Raw genomic sequence first — 20,164 nt, 5'->3', positions numbered from 1 at the left:
TTTCTCTCATTCATTCCCCCTGTCCTATTTATTAAAAAAAAAAAAAAAAAAAAAAAAAATGACAAAGGATGAACTGAAGCTCTGCCATCACGTAATGTCGCATACTGCTGTTTCTGATGTCATTTAAAAAAATAAAATAAAAAATAAAAATAAAAATAACCTAACATAAACCACTAGTGTTATAATGTCAGAGAGTTCTTCGCTTTAGTACTACGTGGAATAAACAAACAAAGCTTCGTTACTGATCTTTAAATCTTCTGGGTTTTGTTATCTTTGAATACAGGAAGTCTAGTTGCTTTGTCCTGTCTGGTCTTTATGCTGAAATATTTTTTTTTTGCAGTACACATATGAAAATATGATCGCTTTTCTCATCTGGTTGTTAGTAAGAAAATGACTGTGTTTTTCAAGAATTTTCTTGCAGTCTGATGCGTTAACATCTCCCGTGTCCATTGACACTTAACTGACCGATAAGGAGCTTGCTCTGTTAGTGGCCCACTCACATTCCAGACATTTAAATCACCCAAACTCTTCTGTACACAGAAACTCCGCACTGCTACCAACAAGATGACCTTCCCGCATGGAGACACATTCACCAGGAAGCTGACCCGCGCACACACGCACAATCAAACATGGTTACTGTGTCTTTGACATATTAACCTTTGGGTGAAGAACAACAGTTTCTATTTGAGAGGGTTCTGCTTTCATGTAAATTAATTCTCATTTCCCCTAAAAGATCTTTAACTGGCTTAAAAAAAAATTCAGTTTGATGCTCTTTTGTCAAAGTATAACTGACTCCTCTTTAAAATCAGACAACTGTACTATGCAAGGAGATCGTCTCTCTGCATATCACCTGAGTCAAGGAGCATGCTCTGTCTGGACTATCTGGGAACAGATCATAAAATGGCGATTAATATAATAGCAAAATATCTTTGCTATTATCTCTGTTATTGCAATACAGTATCTTATCTTGTGATATTCAGTGTGTGGATCATCCAAACTTTGGTTTAGGAACTTTGCCTCATTTCATCTTACTTTATTGCCTGTCTCCAACAGCATTATTGGACAACTTACCTGCTTTTATTTCTTTATGATCCAGCTATCATTACACGCCCTAACAATCTTGTTTGGCCCAGAATGCAGTGGAGAGGAATAACTTAATCCCTAACAACTCAAGGAAGATACACCGCTATAAAGTCGTGACTCCTCTGACAGATGGGCTGTTCAAATATTATCTCCTATAACATTTCAGTATTGACTGCTATAAAGTTTTGACATGGGAATGAGTCTCATCTCAGACATACAATGCCAGCAGTGGAAGAATTACTGAGCTGTTTTACTAAAGATCAAGTGGCAGTATGACAGTGGAGAAATACTACATTACAAAGTTAACTCCTACAAGCGTCTGTTTTCAAAATTAGAAGTAAAATGTACAAAAAAAATAAAATGTAAAGAACTACAGTGTTAAAGGGCAAGGCTATTCTGTGTTGTGGAAGGTATATAAGCATTAGCCTAGTACTTTTGCGAGATCCCATGTTGCTTTTGCGAGAAATGTTTTTAATTTAAGTCTGCTGGCTTCCTGGTCAGTACTGAGACCGATGGAAGACACACCTGTGGGAGAGGATTTTTATTTTGCGCTTGGCCTAAACTAAGAAAACATGAAATCCTTGCTGGGCAGCAGATACAGTTTTTTTAATAAAAGTCAAAGACATCTGAATAGAGTTCCTAGTGAAAGGGGACAAAGTAATCCCAAGGCCTACTCTGACCTGGCTGAATTCATTAACAACTAGCAGCAGTACCTGCACAGGCATTATTTGGCATGCAGACTGGAGCAGTCAGGGATCAAACCACCAACCTTCTGATTAGTAAACAACCTGCACTACTGCCTGAGGTATAGTACCCACATGTGCACATACTTGTGGAAACACGTGGAGTTGTGGAACAATTCAAACAAGCTTGAAAGTTGACCACCTTTATTCTTTAACACAGCCTGAATGATTTTAGGCAAACTTTCTTTTCTTTCTTTCTTTTTCTTTAAGTAGGCTTCAGGAATAGTTCTCCAGGCTTCTTGGTGGACTTTCAAAGGTCTCCTTTGCATGTTGGCTGCCTTTTGTTCTGCTCTCTGTCAAGATGATCCCACACTGCTTCAGTAATGTCAAAGTTCAGGTTCTGTTGAGGGAAGTTGATTACTTATAATTCTCCATTGTGTATTTATATATCCAGCTTTTACAGCAATGGCAGTATATTTTGGATAATTTCCATACTGACAAACGAAGCTATTGCCAATCAGAAACTTTCCAGATGACATTAAAAGGTGGATCAAACTCTGATTATACTTTTCTGTGTTCATATTTCCATAAATTTTGACAAGACTTCCAACACCCCGGGCCAAAATGCAGCCCTAAACCACGAAAGAGGACCCACAGTGTTTTACAAATGACTGTAGACACTCACTGTCATGCTTCTCTCCTGATCTTTAATTTGAACTGACAATAATTTGAACCAAAAATGTTCATTTTCGTCATTCATCATTTAGATCTGTTGTCACTGAATTTCACTCCAGTTCTTGTGTAGTTTGGCATATTTCAGCTTTTCTCTCTGTTTCCCTTCCTTAAGAGCGGCTTCTTGACAGACGTCATTCAATTGAGACCATTTCTGATTAAACTTCAGTGACTAAAGGGCCAGACAAATCTCTCAGGTCTTGCAAAATAGTGCAAAAATACTATGCATCAAACTGGGTTATCTTTTTGGTAGACTCGAATAAAACAAGGGGGAACAAATAGAACAGTTGACTGTTGACTGCTAGTAACGAAGCAGATAAAGATAAGATTAAAAACTGGTTCCTTGTTAAGCTGTGTTATGTTTAGACACAAAACACATTTCCTGAGTAAGGAGCTTAACAAACAAAACGACATTCTTCTGAAAACCGTCAAGTACAAGCACTGAAAATGAGTGAAAAAGCAGCCAATGTCCAAAGAAAAACGTGAAAAGACTGGACAAATTTTGCACAAGACTAAAACTCCGCCTCATAAATAAATAAATAAAGGGTTGGTTCAAAACTTTTGCACAGCACTGCATTTCTTCGTAAGTCGGAGCGACGGGAAACTATCTTTTGATCACTGTATCCATACATGCATGGGCATGTTTGTCCCCGAATTAAACTCTAGTAGCAGTTCCACGTGTTTCTTTAATTCGATAGCTGCAAAAACAGGAATCTCGAGTGGCAGCTTGCCCACTCAGCACTTCCCACTTCAACCACACTCTGCCATCTATCATTCCGCGCGAACTGTGTTGGAGTTAAAATGTCGAGAAGTGTATTCGTCGCTGCGCATTAATGACCGCTTAACGCGCGTGGGTTGGATCACAGAGGCAGTGGACAGTGTGACGGAATGAGAGAAGCAGAGTTTTTTTCATACATCTGGATCACGGCTGAGAGTGAAACTTACAATTAAGCGAACTAACTCTCCGTAGCTCCACAGTGGAACAACGGGATCGCGATCCGCAACAACAACACGGCTGTGAGGATCCTGTTGGGCGGTGAGTAGCAGTGAAGTTACCATGTCGTGCTTCTAGAGAAAGGTGCGGAGCCGGATATGCGGAGCTTTAGTAAAATCACATCTAAGATTCTTATTCAGGTTAAGGAGATTTAAATGATCAACCAACAGCAATGGAAAGAAACCGATGGAAGTTCTGTTTAGATACACTTTATTAAACCCTCCTTACATCTAACTTTGCACTTCTTTCCCGATAGATTTCCCAGTGAAATACGGTCTACCCCGTTTATATAGTTACCACGCTTATCACCTTTAACCTTAAGGTGATACATAAATCGATAATAAAAATATAGTTTTATAATATAATGTTTATTGTTTCCAAACACTAGCCTTTAAGTAGTTAACTAGTTGAATTTTACTTTCTGAAGGGATATTGCTGTGCATAGTGACCATTTAAGCCCCCCCCCCCCCCCCCCAGTGTTTTTAGACTATGATTTTTAAGTTAAATGAAGGACTGAAATGCTTCTGACATGATTCCAGTAGAAAAAAAATGTGACTCCTCCACAGACTAACTGTACTACCACAACTGTTATTTTCATTGCTGATTAATCTCAGATTATTTTCTATCTTATAATGCATCTTTGGTGGTTCTACAATGTCTCTGTCACCCACCTGCACAAGTTTGTGCAAGTGGAGCTGCCATGCAAGGTGCTGGCCTGGCAACAGAACAGAGTTGGGGTTCTGTTTCTTGCCTCAGAAGGACAAAATTAGACTGGAGATTGAACCACCAAACCTACAATTAGTGGACAAACTGCTGTACCACCTAAGCACCATCCCCACCAGTAGCTTATTCTAAAAACAAAATTTTATAGAGGGCAAATTCTTTACATTTAAACTGAAGACTGTGACATATTTATATGTGCTGCTGTGATATTTTTAAATCTTAAAAATGTGTTTCCTACCATGATTTTGTCAATCTACTTCCAGTATCGGTATGATGGAAAGTTAGCTAAAGATACGGAAAAGTTTGGAAACGTTAGTTGTGATCCCAGAGATATATGTACTCTTTAACATTGAACTTTGTTGATTTTGATTTTATTGTGGTTTTCTACTTCTAATCACTACTCAGTGATGTTTTGCAGTGAATCTTGTACCTAAACAAGATTTACTACATCAGAAGCTTTGATGATTTGAGTTAAACGTTTAAAAAAACATAATTTGTTACCATAGAAATTTTTGGAATCCATCATAGATAAAAGAAACTGTATATATAAGATAAACCCATACAGAGCCAATAAAAAAGTCTTCCTGTTTAAAACAACGGTGCCATAAATTACCTCACTCTGTCATTTCAGTTGCTAAAACAGCTTGGTCCCTTGAGGGATAAATATGCAGCTACCAACCGAAAAAAAAGGTGAACTTTACAGTTACACGATTTAAAAATCGTCATATCTCAGTGTTTCTTTTTTTCCTCGCAGGTTTTGTCATCTGATAGCTTTAACAGCTGATCGCACAGGTCATTCATAGTTATGGAGAGGGTCACCAGCAGCTCAGGAGGACACAACCGGTCTGTGCTGATCTCGATCTTCAACTCGAGCTGTCAGTTTGATGAAGAGTTCAAATACATTCTACTGCCAGTGTCCTACAGTCTGGTGTTTGTGTTCGGCTTTGTGCTTAATGCTGCAGCTTTATGGTTGTTTGTGAAGATGCGTCCTTGGAACGCCAGTACAGTGTTCATGTTCCACCTCGCCCTGTCAGACTTCCTCTATGTACTCTCCCTGCCCACCCTCATATACTACTATGCCAACCGGAGTCACTGGCCATTCGGTGTGGTTGCCTGCAAACTTGCACGCTTCCTCTTCTATGCCAACCTTTACTGCAGCATTCTCTTCCTCACCTGCATCAGCGTGCATCGCTATCTCGGCATCTGCCACCCTATTAAGATGATGAGCCTGGTGAAGCGTCGCCATGCACACCTGGTCTGCGGCATAGTGTGGAGTGTGGTGACCGTGTGCTTGGTGCCCAATATCATGTTTGTCACCACCTCCAGGAGGGGCAATGACACCCTGTGCCATGACACAACAAGCCAGGAGGCCTTCGAGGAGTATGTGGACTACAGCTCTGTTGTGATGGTGCTGCTGTTTGGCATCCCGTTCGTCGTCATTATGGTTTGTTACTGCCTGATGGCTCGGGCCCTGTGCCAGCCCAGACAGGGAATATCTTCAAGCCAGCAGAGCGCTGCTTCACGTCAGAAATCCATCAAGCTCATCATCGTGGTGCTTGTGGTGTTTGCTGTCAGCTTCGTCCCATTTCACATCACACGGACCCTCTACTATACGGCCCGTGTGCTGGATCTTAACTGTAAATTCCTCAACATAGTAAACTTTACTTACAAGATCACCAGGCCGCTGGCCAGCATCAACAGTTGCATTGATCCCATATTGTATTTCCTGGCTGGGGATCACTACCGCTCCAAAATGATGAATGTTCTGATGAGAAAAAGACAGACAGTGAGCAGCCAAATATCTGAGCAGGCACCAGCACGGCGGAATAATAACGACAGTATTGGCCTGGCTTATAAAAACTCAGCTCTTAAAGCCAGTGAGGATGTTGAGACGTAGTGCCAATTGCGAGCTACTGGTAAATATTTCTGCACCTGGCTGAACTGTCATTTCCGATCTGAGGCTTGAAGAGAAAAGAACCAGTGTACTGTGACTCTAACTCAGCTGGATAAGCTTTGTGTCTTTCAAGATTTCTGCAGAACAAAACAAAGAAATGTTTGGGGTTCCTCTCATTTTCTTCAGAATGCTATTTGTTATATAAAAATCATGTATTTTTTAATGAGTCTGTATATAACCCAGAGGCGTTATTATTCATTGCTAAACATGTAAATAAACAGTGGTTACACTCCTGTATACAGTTATTTATGAGAAAATTGTGCCTAGGCAGAAGAAAGGGAGACACTTGAGTTAAAGCCTTTAATACAGGTGCCTTAAAGTAAAACGATGAGACGATTGAGTCAGTCTGTCATCTTTGGTGTAGATAATAAGGTTTGATTGAACACTCGCTGATGAAAATATAACAGAAACGTCTGACTGTTGTCTTAAAACATAAGACAGTTGTGATGTAATCCTTCCTGTTTTATCAACAGTATTTGTGTGTTACCCAGAAACTGCAGCTGCAAATATAGCGCAGCCCCAGATCCCAGCTGCTTTTGTCCTTCAACTTTCACAGCTGTCTTTTTCTTTACCATGGAGGAAAGCGGAGAGACGACTCCAGGCTGTTTCTGCATTCAAAACCACCCACACCTCTGCAGCGGGAGAAGGGATTTTCCTTTTTCCCCTTTTACCTTCGGGATTGACAAATGGAATTCAAGGATAAGTTGGCTGCTTTAACTCTGAAAGGTTTGCAAGAGCTGAAATCAGCATAGGAAAGTTTTACTTAATCACACAGAGCCCTCCACCCTTGTTTTTTTTTAAAATTGCTGATGTATGAAGGTATGCAAGTGGAGAAGTGTTTAGAGTGCACCATCCCAAATGATGCTCTCACAATCTAAAATACGAGGACTACTTCTAAGTCTTGTGGCTACACAATGACATGTTACCACAAAAGACAGAAGTGTCATATCAGTTGTCACAGCCTGATTATGTGGTGAACAACTGGTCAGGGAAAGATTTTACATCTAATCAACATCACCTCATGTTTAGCAAAATTGAAAGTAACACCTTACGAGACCTAAATAAGGTGTCAACGCAGGCAGCGTTTGGGAAGTGAAAGCAGAATATGTGACTCAAATGTTAACAAAACCTGTTTTTCACTGTAATCTACCATCACGGGTCCAGATATGAGGGATAAACAAAAACATATAGCTGGTGAAGCAGTTTTGTGCAAACCAGATGCCTATATCAGATTCCTGTATTTAAGAGTAAACCCTTATCAGCCTATTTGGGAAGTCTTTATACTGAATTTCCCTAAAGTTGCACCCCCCCCCCCCCAAACAAACAAAAAAACCTACATGTGTGCCTACAAACTGTCTTGGTGAGAAAGATACCCTGTCATATTAGCTGGATGTGAAAGATGTAACATTTAATATCATGTTTTTGGAGGTTATAACAAAGAGTATTCAGGGGATTTTTAAACGCATGGGATTTCCATATTTATCCACACCAAAAGTTATAACTGACCCACAGGTATCTTTTAATTACTATAACCTGTACACATTCTACATCACAAAGATCTCCATCTTCTTTATCATACTGATCCAGCACTCGGCGTGTAATAAACATTTAATTCTCATCTTCCTAAAGGTTCAAACGCTTTTGTAGGACGACGTGTCAACTTTGTGCACATTTCAATAGTTGGCCTTGCACTGAACGGCAGATTTCGTTCATTTGGTCGCTTGAAGTAAGCTTACTGGCGCCTCCTCGTGGTCTGATTTAGTCAGGAGGCAGTACTTAAAAGTTCAGGATACAGTGTTGTGTTTGCAGTGAATACACTCGATTTTTTAAAAATGCATTAGAAAATTCTAAAAATTATAAAATGACGTTTAAGTGTAGAAAGAAATATTTTTGTGCCACGATCATGACGACGCTGTCTTTAAGATAAAAAGAGAAGGAAGCCAGAAGAAACGCGGGAGGATGGACAGGGCATCCAAACGGTACCATTTCTGAAAAACACCATGTGTGATTGTTAAGCATTTCACACATCTGCGTAAAATTAAACCCGACCCTCAAGGACCAACCCGAAAGGTAGCATGAGCACCCTGCCATCCACTCCAGAGGTAAAAAAAAACAACAGCAACAACAACACATTCAATTTACATGAATACGTGCAGTAAATATGTTGCAGTTAAGCAAGTCATGAACTTCATGACTTCCGAGTGGGCTCTGTGTGCAGTTTTCCACTTCTGAAAGAGGTGCCAGTGTAGACTAAGGTTTCTGAATCAAAAGTAAATCTACTAAGAACATACAAAATCTGGGATATCGTAATATTAGCCTACACAAAAAGATTTTTGAAAATTAATATTAATTAATAAATTAATATTTTAAGTAATTAAAAAAAATCAGTATCTATCTATCTATCTATCTATCTATCTATCTATCTATCTATCTATCTATCTATCTATCTGTCAGACGTTTGTGTTTTTCTTTTTTTTTAATTACTGCTTTATGTGCATTTTTTCCTAAATGAGGGATGTTTAATTGAACAAGCTCAAAACTGATATTGATTGATTCATTTCTACGCTCCCGCTAACAGGATATGTTGCCACCTTGACCTACCAGAGAAACCTAGGTAGAGCAATTGATCATGTGCGCATGCTCCGATTAGACGTCGCTTTAAAAATCTGAAGAAACTAACCCTTCCTTGGAAAAGCTGTCCTCGCAGCTCTCATTTTAAAATAATATCAGGCTTTTTAAATGTTGCTAACAGCGGCAACTCGGACTAACTCACTTGTCAGGTGCTTTGGTTCGGCCTCTCGAAGTTTAAAAGACAAAAACAAATGACGAATATAAATTAAAGGTAAGTTTACTGTTTTGGAGAAATGTTCAGACGTCATACGTTATCAAGGCCCCACCCCACGCCTGCAAGCCAGAATCGCGAGTGTTTCCGCCCATTTTGGAAATTATTTCGCTGGAAAACACACGTGGAGCGATAAATGAGCAGGTCTGTCATTGAAAAAGCAGATAAACAAACGAAAACAGAAGTGACGCGTTCATGAAGCTAACATTTACCGATAATTATAGACCGCTAATATTTGATTAGAAACTTAAGCAACTGCCACATCCGTTTTAGCAAAGCACCAAGATCAAAGCGTACAAAGAATTAATTTACAAATAACGACAAAGTAAAACCGAGTATTTTACTAACATCTGTGTTTTCAAATTGCTTAAAAAATCAGACTAAATGAGACTTTGAACATTAAAAACCTGACGTCTTCGTTTTCATATTAAAAATATGCAAAATATCTGTGCGTTTAGTCCCTTAGATAAAACAGTCTCCAACTTAAAGTGGGTGATCTGAATACATTTGGGATATTCTCCATTCCAGCTGTTTAATTGATGTCATTATTTGTTGGCTTTCTTTCGATCTGTGTGCTCGTCTCTGTTCTCCAAGTTTGCTTGAATGAGTTTCAGGCCTTTCTTCCCCTTGATCGACCATCATGCAGACACCTCCAGTGAATAAAACACTCAATGTCCCCTGGCAGTGAAGATGTCTGTGCTCAAGGACATTGTGGATAGCGAGTGCATTCACTGATCGGATTCAAGACATTTAGAGAAGAGAAACGCGGAGCTTTTTTTTTTTTTTAATTCTTGTAGAAATGTAGAAAAATATCCTGCAGCCGAGCACCTAGTTAGGTGAATCTTTTAGCAGTCATTATTAATAAGTTTGTCCTATAGTATTAACCATAAAATACTCAAGAGGAGCTTTCCGTCACCTCAAAGCTACTGCAGCATCAAGCTGATCAACACAAAGGGATCTGGGGTTTTGCATTGCATGGTTGATTCATTCTAACATTTAAATTAGCTACAAAACTAAAAGTAGTGCAACTGCTTTTAATGGACCTGATACCTCTTTCTAAAGGTTAAAACCTCACTTTAAGAGTTGTTTAGGATCTGAGAGGACTGATAGTTTTCCTAGGTGGAAATCTAATGGTTATCTCACAGCTTTGCAATCCAGTATCTAACCGCCTAACAAAGTAAAAGTGGAAAAAATATAGTCAGAAATCATTCCAGTTTAAAAGAAATACAACACAAAAGCAAGTATAGAAAATCTTTTAATTAAGAGGATGTATTCGCTTTAGCAAGATTAAAAAAAGTACATTGTGCATTGATTGAGTGAGATATACCTACGCCTCTGCCTAAAGTGATGCATTTGTTGAGGTTTGAACATTTTTTTCTGTGTTTTTTTTCTTTTTTTTTTCCCCTCTTGTTTGGCAAATTATAAGGCAGAGACGAGGGATTTCAAGGACGCGTGGACTTCAATTTAATCGGAGAGGCTGCGAGTGGAGTGGAAGAGTGACACACAGAGGAGAGAAGTTCATTATTCTGCTGAAAAGGAAACCAATGGCTTTCATGGTCGCCATGGTAACCGGCCTTTCTTTTGCCGCCAGACCTACGATAAGGTACTTCACAGCATTAAGCACAATTATTGCAAGGTAAAAGGGGAAATATTGCTTTCCAATGCTAATAGATGTTAGATATTGATTGGCATGGAGATTCATACAGAAGAGCGCCCCAGCTGTTTCACCTGCGTGACTCTGTGCAACTTTTGATGAAACGCAGGATGGGCCTTTGTGACTGTGTGGGCTTCTACTCCTCTTGCATCTTCACTTGAGCTGAACACAAGGAGAAAACACTTTAGTTGTGGAAAGTAAAGAGAAGGAAGAAGCTGTAAAATCTTGAGATCCTACAAGAAAAATTGCAAAAGCCGTATAAAATAAAACATTGTTTTCTTTTTGTAGGCAAAATTCTGAATGGCTCATAACGTAAACACAAAACACCCTCTGTTTCTCATCATTTGCATGTCATTCTGTTGTCAGGAGACCCTGCTCCATTTCTTACACAATAACCGACTGGCCTTGGTAGCAGTGAGGTCAGCACCAAGCATCCGTCCAGGCCATGGGGGGTAGATTTTCAGAAGCAACCCGCTTAGTTGGTGAGAGGGTGGAGGATTAGCAGAGAGGAAAGCACGGGGAGCTGGCGTGTGTGTATGTTCGTGTGTGTGCAGGGAGGAATAGGGTAGCGGGGGGCAAATTGTTTTAACCCCTATTACAGCAACTGCATGGCGCTTCTCTTATCTAGGCCGCTGCAGCCACTCATTAATATTCTGTACATATGGCAGTGCTTTCTGTATCATTGTCTATTAATGGGAGGGATAATCGCTCATTCAATTATCAGGCAGTCAGCAAAAGACCAACCCTGCCTGCACACCCCTGGTTCACACAGTGGCACAGCCCAAAACAGAGGTGTGCCAGTGAGAAGGTGAGAGCGATAGCAGGGATTACAACATATTAGCTACTTTAATAAATCAGCCAGCAGGAATAATGCGAAGCAAATAGGGATCCGCTGGCGAACAAGGAGGATGCCTGAACTTTGGAGCAACAAAGCAGGAGAGGGTTGTATCTTAACCCTTTTTCCTGTTCAACTTTAAAGCCACACGTGGCTCTCTCACTCATCGGTGTCACAGCCATGATCCATGTGATAGTTTCTGAGCGCATTTCATGCTTTTAGACAGAGAAAAACGACTCTCTTGTGGCAGTAACCTGTGGATGGAAAATCCTTTGATAGCTGGGTGATAGAGTCTGGCAGCTCTGCTGAATAAAGCCTGACCTTGATGTCTGCAGGCCAAAGATTTGTGAAGTGATCAAATTTACCGTTCGTCCCTGTTGATCTGTGCTTTGTGGCCCCAGGACCTTGCTCTGACTGTCTCCGTGCTGCCGAGGCCACGGCCCGGATATGAGGGGGTTGCTGATAATAGTATGACCCCTGTCTGTCTTGACCCGAGGAGACCTTGTTGAGTCAACAAAAGCACAGGGAGACAGAGAGAGAGGTGTGGATGGAGAGTTGGAATTAGGTTGTTTAGTTCTCCAGAGTTTCTTCTGGAGCTGGGCCAGGAGATTGGGAGTGCAGAACTGCTCCAGGCGGGGGTGTTTTGTAGGGGGGGGGGGGGCGAGAGTATGAAAAAGATAGGAGGTGAAATGTTAACAAAATCTTATATAAAATCCGTAGTTTGATAAATTTTCGCATTTTGAATGAACCGAAGGCGGCTGAGGCTGTGGAGGGCCTTTGTTGGAGGTCCCATTTTCTCTGGCAGAGCGGCACGCTCACAGGGTCAGCGAAGTTATGAAAGTAATTAAAGCTTGGTGATTCACTGCCTGCTGCAGAGAAAAGAAAGCAAGCTGTCATTCTGATTTAGAAAAATAAATTACAATTTTAATAATGGGGGAGGATGGGGGTGCGAGAACGTCTAGAGCCTTGGTGGGTTGGAGGGGGAGGCGGTGGGGTGGCATGCTGGGTGGGAGGAGGGGTCGAGGGGGTTGCTGGCTGCCTACTTATCAATAGTTGCAATTTTTTGAAACCGCATCGGTAGTACATTGCGAGAGCACAAGTGCCCTTAAAAAAAGAAAACCCTGGAACATTAACATACTGATTTCATGCGCATGGCAAAGGGCCTGAGCCAATATCAGAGAGGACTCAGCAGTCCTATTGTCTGCTGGGACTCTGGTCCCCTCTGATATGAAAATTCAATTATTTTATAACTAGATCTGGCGCTGCGTTTTGACAGTCGACGGTAGCGCCTTGCCAGCTGCGACAGTGTGGGGGACCAGAGGCTCCTGATAGCGAGAGGGAGGCCTTTCAGACACTGACATGTTTTGGGGGGACAAGATTGCCTAAATGTGTTGCATTTAAGGACTGAAAGTTAATCTAATGCACCCCCATTATCTCACTCAGGTAATTCCAATACCATCCTCAATCTATGTTTACGCTCCTGCACACACCCACATACTCGCACATCCATTCATTCTTCAGCACTTTGAATCTGATTCCCGGGCTTTCTGCATCCAAACAGGTAATGTATTTATTTATTTCTCGGCAGTGCTGGAAACTATATGAAATAGAAGTTGTTTTCTATGAGACATCAGCAATTTCTTGGTAATAATTCTGCAGGACGCTCAGAAATTTTTTGACATGGTACTTATTGTTAAGAAGCTTAAACAAATTGTGTATACAACACATAGTTGTACAGTGTGCAAAATTAAATGCTCTGCATTGTAAAATTTAAAGACATAAAGAAAAATTACCAAATGCCTCTGCGGAGGATTTTATATAAGCTTTTTCTTATACCTAATATAGAATTTTCTCCATGTTCATTTACACAATTATACGCACTTAAACTTTTGAGGTGGTATATAAGCTGTGGCCTATTTTCTGAGTTTACGGGACCGATCCTTTCATTACCTCTGTGGCTCATTGTGAGTGTTCTGAGGGGGGTCTGTTAAGATTAGGGAACAGGAAGCAACCCCCCAGTATGGCCCTCTCTATTTAGACCCCACTGTGTTGTGCTTATTAACCCAGCCTGGGAGAAGACGTACCTGCCTCCCCTCATTAGGCCGTGGTGGAGTACGCGTTGAGCCCGCAGAAGAATGGAGCATTAATTAGTATTCTCTGCAGGGGGAACTGCCATTAGCACTTAATTAGCGGTAAGAGTACCATTCAGCGGTGCAGCCAGTTAGTGTCTAACATAATATGTTCTGTGTCTTTTCCCTGCATGTCGTGGTAAAATAGTGATGAAAGGCCTTGGTTTTGTTGGGTTTTTTTCTGTGAGTTCTGCCGTCATATACGAAACATGCTAGATTTGTGTTTTTGTTTTACATTTTTTTTACCGCTCATCAGACTTGTTGCCACAGCTTGTTGTCCTTATGGTTTATTTCTTTTGAACTTTTGCTTGAATGCATATAGAAAAAACTGGGAGAAGCTGGCCTTTTAATTCTGTCTGTACAGCCTGCCTCTGTAGCCCAAACTCCGTGTACGGCTCTCCTGCAGCTGTTGACCCCCGTGAGGGCAAACTCTGTTTTCTCATCTGCCCGCAGGGCTCGGCCCGGGGTGGTAAAGTGGGTGATTAGGGGATTGAGATCAACTTTTCCGTTGGCCTCAGGGATGTTCCTTTGATCTGCTGAGTAGGCATTCTTCACTCGCTCTATTTTTCCCCCTCTGTGCTCTCTGTCCAGCACTGTCACCGCAGAGGAGGACAAGGAAAGCTGTTAACCCACCTCAGTCCACTCCTCGGCCTCACCGGTTCTCATTCTCCCCCTGCTTTCACCCTTGCTCCTTCCCCACCCCTCAAGAAGCTTTTGGAGGCCCAGGCTGGTAGCTGCGGTACCTTTCACTTCCTGCAATCTGAGAGGCGGAGAGCAGTCATTTGCCAATTTGGCCTGAATGGGGCGGATAGTGGATTGAATGTCGTTTTCCCACCAGGCTGCGCCATCCAGACCAGCAGGGGAGGGAGGGGGGCACAGGGAGCGGGGTGTAATGTTAGAGTAAAATTAGAGCTTTGATGGCAACTAATAGTGTGTGATGGGTGGCGCTGATGTGGATTTCCAGTAAAGACGCCACAGGTTCTCGTCTCTCTCGCTCTCTCTTTCCCTCACTGCGTCTCTCTGTCAGACACACCTGTGAGATTACGTGGGCCCTGCTTTCTTAAGAGCTGTGATTTCTCCTTGATGTAATGTAATTATACTTCTACAACTCCAAGCCTGCCTATGTCAAAGGCCACGGCAGGTCTTGTTTCCTTGTTCACACACACATAAAAACACACACACACTCGTGCACCACCTCATTTTTTTTGAATGAGGAAGGACGGCACAATACAAAACTTACAGCGCTTCCTCTGAAATTCCAGGGCCTGATCGGATGGGAGCAGAATATGTTTGGAGTGTTCTTGATTTTTGCATTAGTTCACACTACTGAATATATTTCTCAATTGTCCCGCATGTTCTGCTCCAGGCTCTGCAAGCCGCCTTTGGAAGGTCAAATATTTGGCAAAGTTTCTTTTTACAGCAAGTTTACAAGTTTTCTAAAATTGAAGAGAACTGATTTTCAGAGCAAAATTTTTTGACAGATGCTATTATAATGAAACGGAGGTGTTATTAATATCACCTATAGGTAGTATGTGGAAGAGTGGGGCAGTGGTTAGCACTGACACATAAAAGCAAGAAGATCTCGGGTAAAACCCCGGCTGGGGCCTTTATTCTCCTGGTGTGAGCATAGGTTTCCTGCAGGTACTCCAGCTTCCTGCCACAGTCCAAACACATGCATGTTAGGTTAATAGGTGATTCTAAACTGGCCATGGATGTGAGGTAGATGAAATGCTGGAAGTGTATAGAATGTGAGGTTGAAATGTGCTAAAAGCGCTTTGAGGGGTCACTAAGACCAAGAAATGAAATGCATTACTTATAAAACGACCAGTCTGTAGTGATTAACAGTTTTAGCAACATGACACATTACAGCTGAGTTTAGATGAACAAGCATGGGCCATTAATCTTTATCTTTTTAAGTTTATGATGAAAATTATGAAACTGATGGAAAAATTATTGATTTTCAGTATTATTGTTATTTTTTAGTAGTAGTACTATTATTACCATTATTATTAGTAGTATGATTATTAATAGTCCGTTGTACTACCTATGCTGACCAAACATGAGTTTGTTTATAAATCAAAGATTTGAATTCAGGATTAATAATTCGAGTTTTTACAGGAGCAATTTTTTGTTTAACCTGGATTTTTATTTAAAACTGCTCACACAAACTGGAAGACGGCCATACAGACCATAGAATATTTTCATTGTTAGGTTTATGTCAGTGTCAGCAGGTCATTTCTTTGTTTACTGTCAGAATATGAATTAATTTACCACATTTTTAAGTTACACTAACACAAAGTTTACAGTATTGCAGTCATTTATTGAGCTGATTAGAATTGTCCCAGCATGCATTGCAGCTGCTTTTTTGTGGTGGGGTTGGGGGAGAGCTAATAGTGTGTCACTCACCTTTCCTATCCCATCCCATCGCAAAACACAAGGATGCACGAAACACAACACTGAGACCTGCCTCAGGGCTACCAGGCACGCACACACCTGTACCTACACATTACATTAGATGTATTGATAGCTTGTGAGGCACGAGCAGCACTGTGATGCTTTAACATGAGGAAGGTTAAAGGCTTCTTAAATGTCCATATCAATCTGCATGCTTGTCAGCTTGACAATAGTGGAAACAGAACACCATTAGGAACACCAGGCAGTGTCATTTTCATGTGTGCAACATTAGAGAAATGGATCACTCTCTCTGAAAGGCATTCATCTGGATGTTTGCCAAGCCAACGCATGGAAGATGAATTATAGTGGCCAAGGCAAAAATATTGAACGTGAGGTATGACGTATGTTCAGGCTTTTCAACAACTAACTGGGCTGCTTCATTGTTTGGTTCAAAAGTGAGAAATATAATATCCCGTTCTTAAATTGGATCCGATTGCATACCTTTTATTGTTCTGCTCTTTCTGGGTATATATGCTCGTGACTGTGCAGGGTGATTGTCCTCTTCCTGCTGTACTCTGCTCTCCTGGGATGGGAGATGTTTTGTTTTTTGAGCTCTTTCACACCAGCTCTCCCTCTTTTTTTTTTTCTTTTTCTTTTTTTTTTTTAACACAATAGCGCTCTCTCCTCTCGCCCAGCGTGGCAACCCTTTCAAATCGGGAAGCTCCAGGTCAGTTTCCCTTGCCAAGTTTTGCAGCCTGCCATGTTGTCTATTCTGCTCAGCTATTTAAAAAATGTTGAATATCAACAATGGCTTTCACTGGTGCATTGTCAACTTTTGTATGAAGCAATCTTGGCTGAATGAGATGGGTCCCAGAGCAGGGAGAGCTCAGCTGCAGTGTGCACTGCCATACCGGTGACTGCCCAGCGCTCTCACACTTTTTATTTCTCTACTGCACAGAGGGCTGCCTTGCTGGAGGTACTCCTGTTTAAATGGCTGTTGATGGAGTCTGGGCTGAGGCTGTAGGCTGCTGATGTCCCTGCCATCTTAGAGTCCATGGTTCTGCTCCCGGGCCTGCTGGCAGTCAGCTGTTGAAGGTGTGTCTAACAGAGGGATCGGGAAGCAGCAGCAGCCTTGGAAGCAGTGAGAGGTTGGTGAGTGTCCTCAATTTTCTGGCCAGAGTGGGAGGAGGTTAGTAGTAAAGAGAGAGAGAGAGAGAAAAGGGAGGGGGCATTTGGAATGATGGTTAGGAAGCTCTGTGTGTTCACATATGCTATATTTGTTATGACATAGTCTAATTTGAGTCGAGGAAGCTTAGCTTTGCCGTCTTGTCACCTGTTGGTTTTATTCTAATCAGATACAGCAGCATTTTAGATTTCAGGAAAAAGCAGAGCGGTCAAATCCTGCAGAATCGACCTAAAAGTTACAACACGTGAAATAAAAAGAATCTTTGTTATGATTAAAAAATAAATATAGGAAAAGCATAAAATAATCACTGTTTCTTTTATTCAAAAAATGCTATATAGTCAATTATTTTGACTTTTAAGAATGTTAAAACTACCCCCAATTGTTATGGTTTGTCCTCTCTGACACGCACACTGGATGCATCAGTGACTTTATGCTGAGCTCTGTATACATCTATGTTTGTGAAGAGAAGGATGAAAGCAAGAATGAGAGGTTGCTTCCAGATAATAGTAGCTTAGGCTCTTTGTCCTGCTGTCAGGCGGGAGAGGAGCGAGGCTGCAAATCTCTCCAACACAGCGGCAACATCTTGTATGTTCCATTGACATATCAGTCTATGGGGCAATGAGCCGTCACCCCTGCACACTTCTGCACAGGATGTGTGTTTGTGGATGGGTTTGTACAAAATAGTTGGCACAAAAGGGTAACTCTTGGCTATATTAGGGACAAGCGAAGTCGATACAGGTGGAATATAAAAGTATAGAGCATTATTAGGTCACCGTAATAGCTTGCGCCACTCAGAACAAAGGCAGAAGTATTTAGTTTTGACTTTTGTAATAACACTTAAGCAGGATTTTTTCTTATTTCTACGCTTACAGTTTTTATTTATTTCTTTTTTTCTATATAACAACACAAATCACAATACAGCAACTTCTACTTTGAATCATTACTAAAATTAAAAATGTGCTTTTTAAAATGACATGAGCTCTAGCATCATTCAGATTTTTTTAATAATAAAAATTTAACATTTTTTAAATTAAATTCACCTTTTTATATCATGTATTTGAAGTAATAGTTATGTAATGCTTTGGAAAAATAATTTATTCAAATATGATTAGAGACTTACAGAGATTTAATCATATAAATATATATATATATATATATATATATATATATATATATATATATATATATATATATATATAAAGTCTAAAAATTAAATTCCTAGTAAACAGGCGGAAACCTTAATGCTTGAGTACCTGTGTTGTCCTCTGTCTCACCTCTCCGAGCTCCAACCCACGGCAAGGTGACCAAATTCATCTCAGGCCAGCCCATCCATTATCTTGTCAACACAGCCAGCTTCCCACCTTAGTTTGCTCTTCTCCCCGAAGACGTACTCTAATGAAATATGCAATAATCACCGCACTTATCTCGTCATGCTCAAGGTAATTAATATATTTAGAGGGCGATGGCTAACTCTTAATTAAATTATGCCTCCTTTAATGAGACCTTGACTGCTGCTAAATTTATGACCACTATCTGCTTTATCAAGTGCTTGGCATGCAACAAAGATTTGTCATTTTCTCCCAAATCACAGCCAGATTACACATTATGGTACTCATGATTTATATATCAATTAATGCTTGTTTGTTTCTTTATTTAAGATTTAATAAATTACCTCTTATAATTACCTCACCTAGTTTTTGGCTCTTAAATGCCACAATTTCTGCAATTAATGCTCAGTGCAGTATCGCTGTTACATATTCATTTTGGAGGAGGACACAGATAACAACTTGGCGGCATTAATCACATTACAAAATTGGGTGTATTTAATTAATTAAAGTTACGCTGCAAATTAATTGTGCATTCTCACAATATTATCTTAAACTAATGAAGGCTTAACAAAGAGACTGTTGCCTTAAAAAAAAAAAGAGGCTAGATTAGTTGGGATCTCAATTATGGCTAAAACAAAAGAGGGCTGCTTGCTTGGGCATGGCGCAAAGCAAAAAGTGACGATTCAGCACTTTCTTCCAAACAAAAAACGGAGGAAGTTTCCATTGTTTTGGGGAAAACTGAACATGGCAATGATTCAACAGATACATGGAAAATAATGAGTGCTGTAATTAGCTAGTCAGGCATTAACATTACTTAAAATGATCATCATATAGGAGTGCTTGATAATGCCATTCACGTGCAGGCGTTTTTAAAATCAGGCAACAGCTTGCTGTCAGACTACTATAACTTTGCTGCAGGGGGGAAAAAATATCTGGAGACTTAAATTACACTCTTGTCTTTTGTTGCACACCATTTATTGTGCATGAGTGCATCTCATAATTCTTAAAAAAAAAAAAAGAGCAAATGAGATGAAAGGTTTGTATGTTCACTATAAATGGAAACGGCACTGGGCTTCAGTCGAGGCAGTTTCAGACTTTGCACTCGATGGCTTAATGCAGACCTCACCCACAGGCTTAGAAGCAAAACCACATTTATTGAAATTTTCTGCTTAATTTGAACTGAATTGAAATTAGCTTTCAATGGATAGGAGCTTATAATTCACAGTAATTTAGTATTTTATTTTTCATTTAACGCGTCATATACCAAATCCCCTAATACGAAGTAAACGTACAGAGTCTTTGTCTAAGAAATGACATCAAGGAGCTAGTAATCATTGTATATTCATTTAAAAATGCTTCCACCAATGTCCTCTCCTGCGATGTAATTTCATTTGCTTTGGCTTCATTAGTCAATAACCAGTGAAAAAACGGCTTGCGTCAATTATGGCAACTGCAGGGGTCAGTGAGTTTTTAACTGCACGTAATTATATGGAGTGGTCTTGTAACAGTGATTAACCCTCGATGTGTGCGATCAAATGTGTTTCAGATGTGCATCCCTAAATGATAAGCAGCTACAAGCCTAGGAGTGTGAGGCGATGAGGTGAAAAACTATTCCCTTGGCTAAGTG

General features: G+C 40.5%; 1 protein-coding gene and 1 long non-coding RNA gene across 2 annotated transcripts; both read left to right on the top strand.

The window, feature by feature from the left end:
* Positions 1-3,198: 3,198 nt before the first annotated feature.
* Positions 3,199-6,402, top strand: LOC147337248 (P2Y purinoceptor 4). The gene is made up of 2 exons (XM_086262217.1): positions 3,199-3,534; positions 4,970-6,402. Exon 2 carries the CDS (start codon positions 5,021-5,023, stop codon positions 6,110-6,112), a length of 1,092 nt encoding a protein of 363 aa, XP_086118343.1. The 5' UTR covers positions 3,199-3,534; positions 4,970-5,020; the 3' UTR covers positions 6,113-6,402.
* Positions 6,403-8,672: 2,270 nt separating this feature from the next.
* Positions 8,673-17,169, top strand: LOC147337247 (uncharacterized). The gene is made up of 3 exons (XR_015124737.1): positions 8,673-9,011; positions 10,438-10,614; positions 16,982-17,169. It is a non-coding gene; the product is annotated as an uncharacterized LOC147337247 (long non-coding RNA).
* The last annotated feature ends 2,995 nt before the right edge of the window (positions 17,170-20,164 follow it).

The sequence above is a fragment of the Aulonocara sp. 'chitande type north' Nkhata Bay genome, linkage group LG2 (assembly GCF_057382095.1).
Source record: "Aulonocara sp. 'chitande type north' Nkhata Bay isolate Kocher_YH1m ecotype deep benthic linkage group LG2, A_spYH_male_GT1.1, whole genome shotgun sequence".
In the NCBI taxonomy this organism is placed as follows: Eukaryota; Metazoa; Chordata; class Actinopteri; order Cichliformes; family Cichlidae; genus Aulonocara; species Aulonocara sp. 'chitande type north' Nkhata Bay.
The sequence above is the reverse complement of the archived record's forward strand: the minus strand, read 5'-3'. Positions and strand labels throughout refer to the sequence as shown.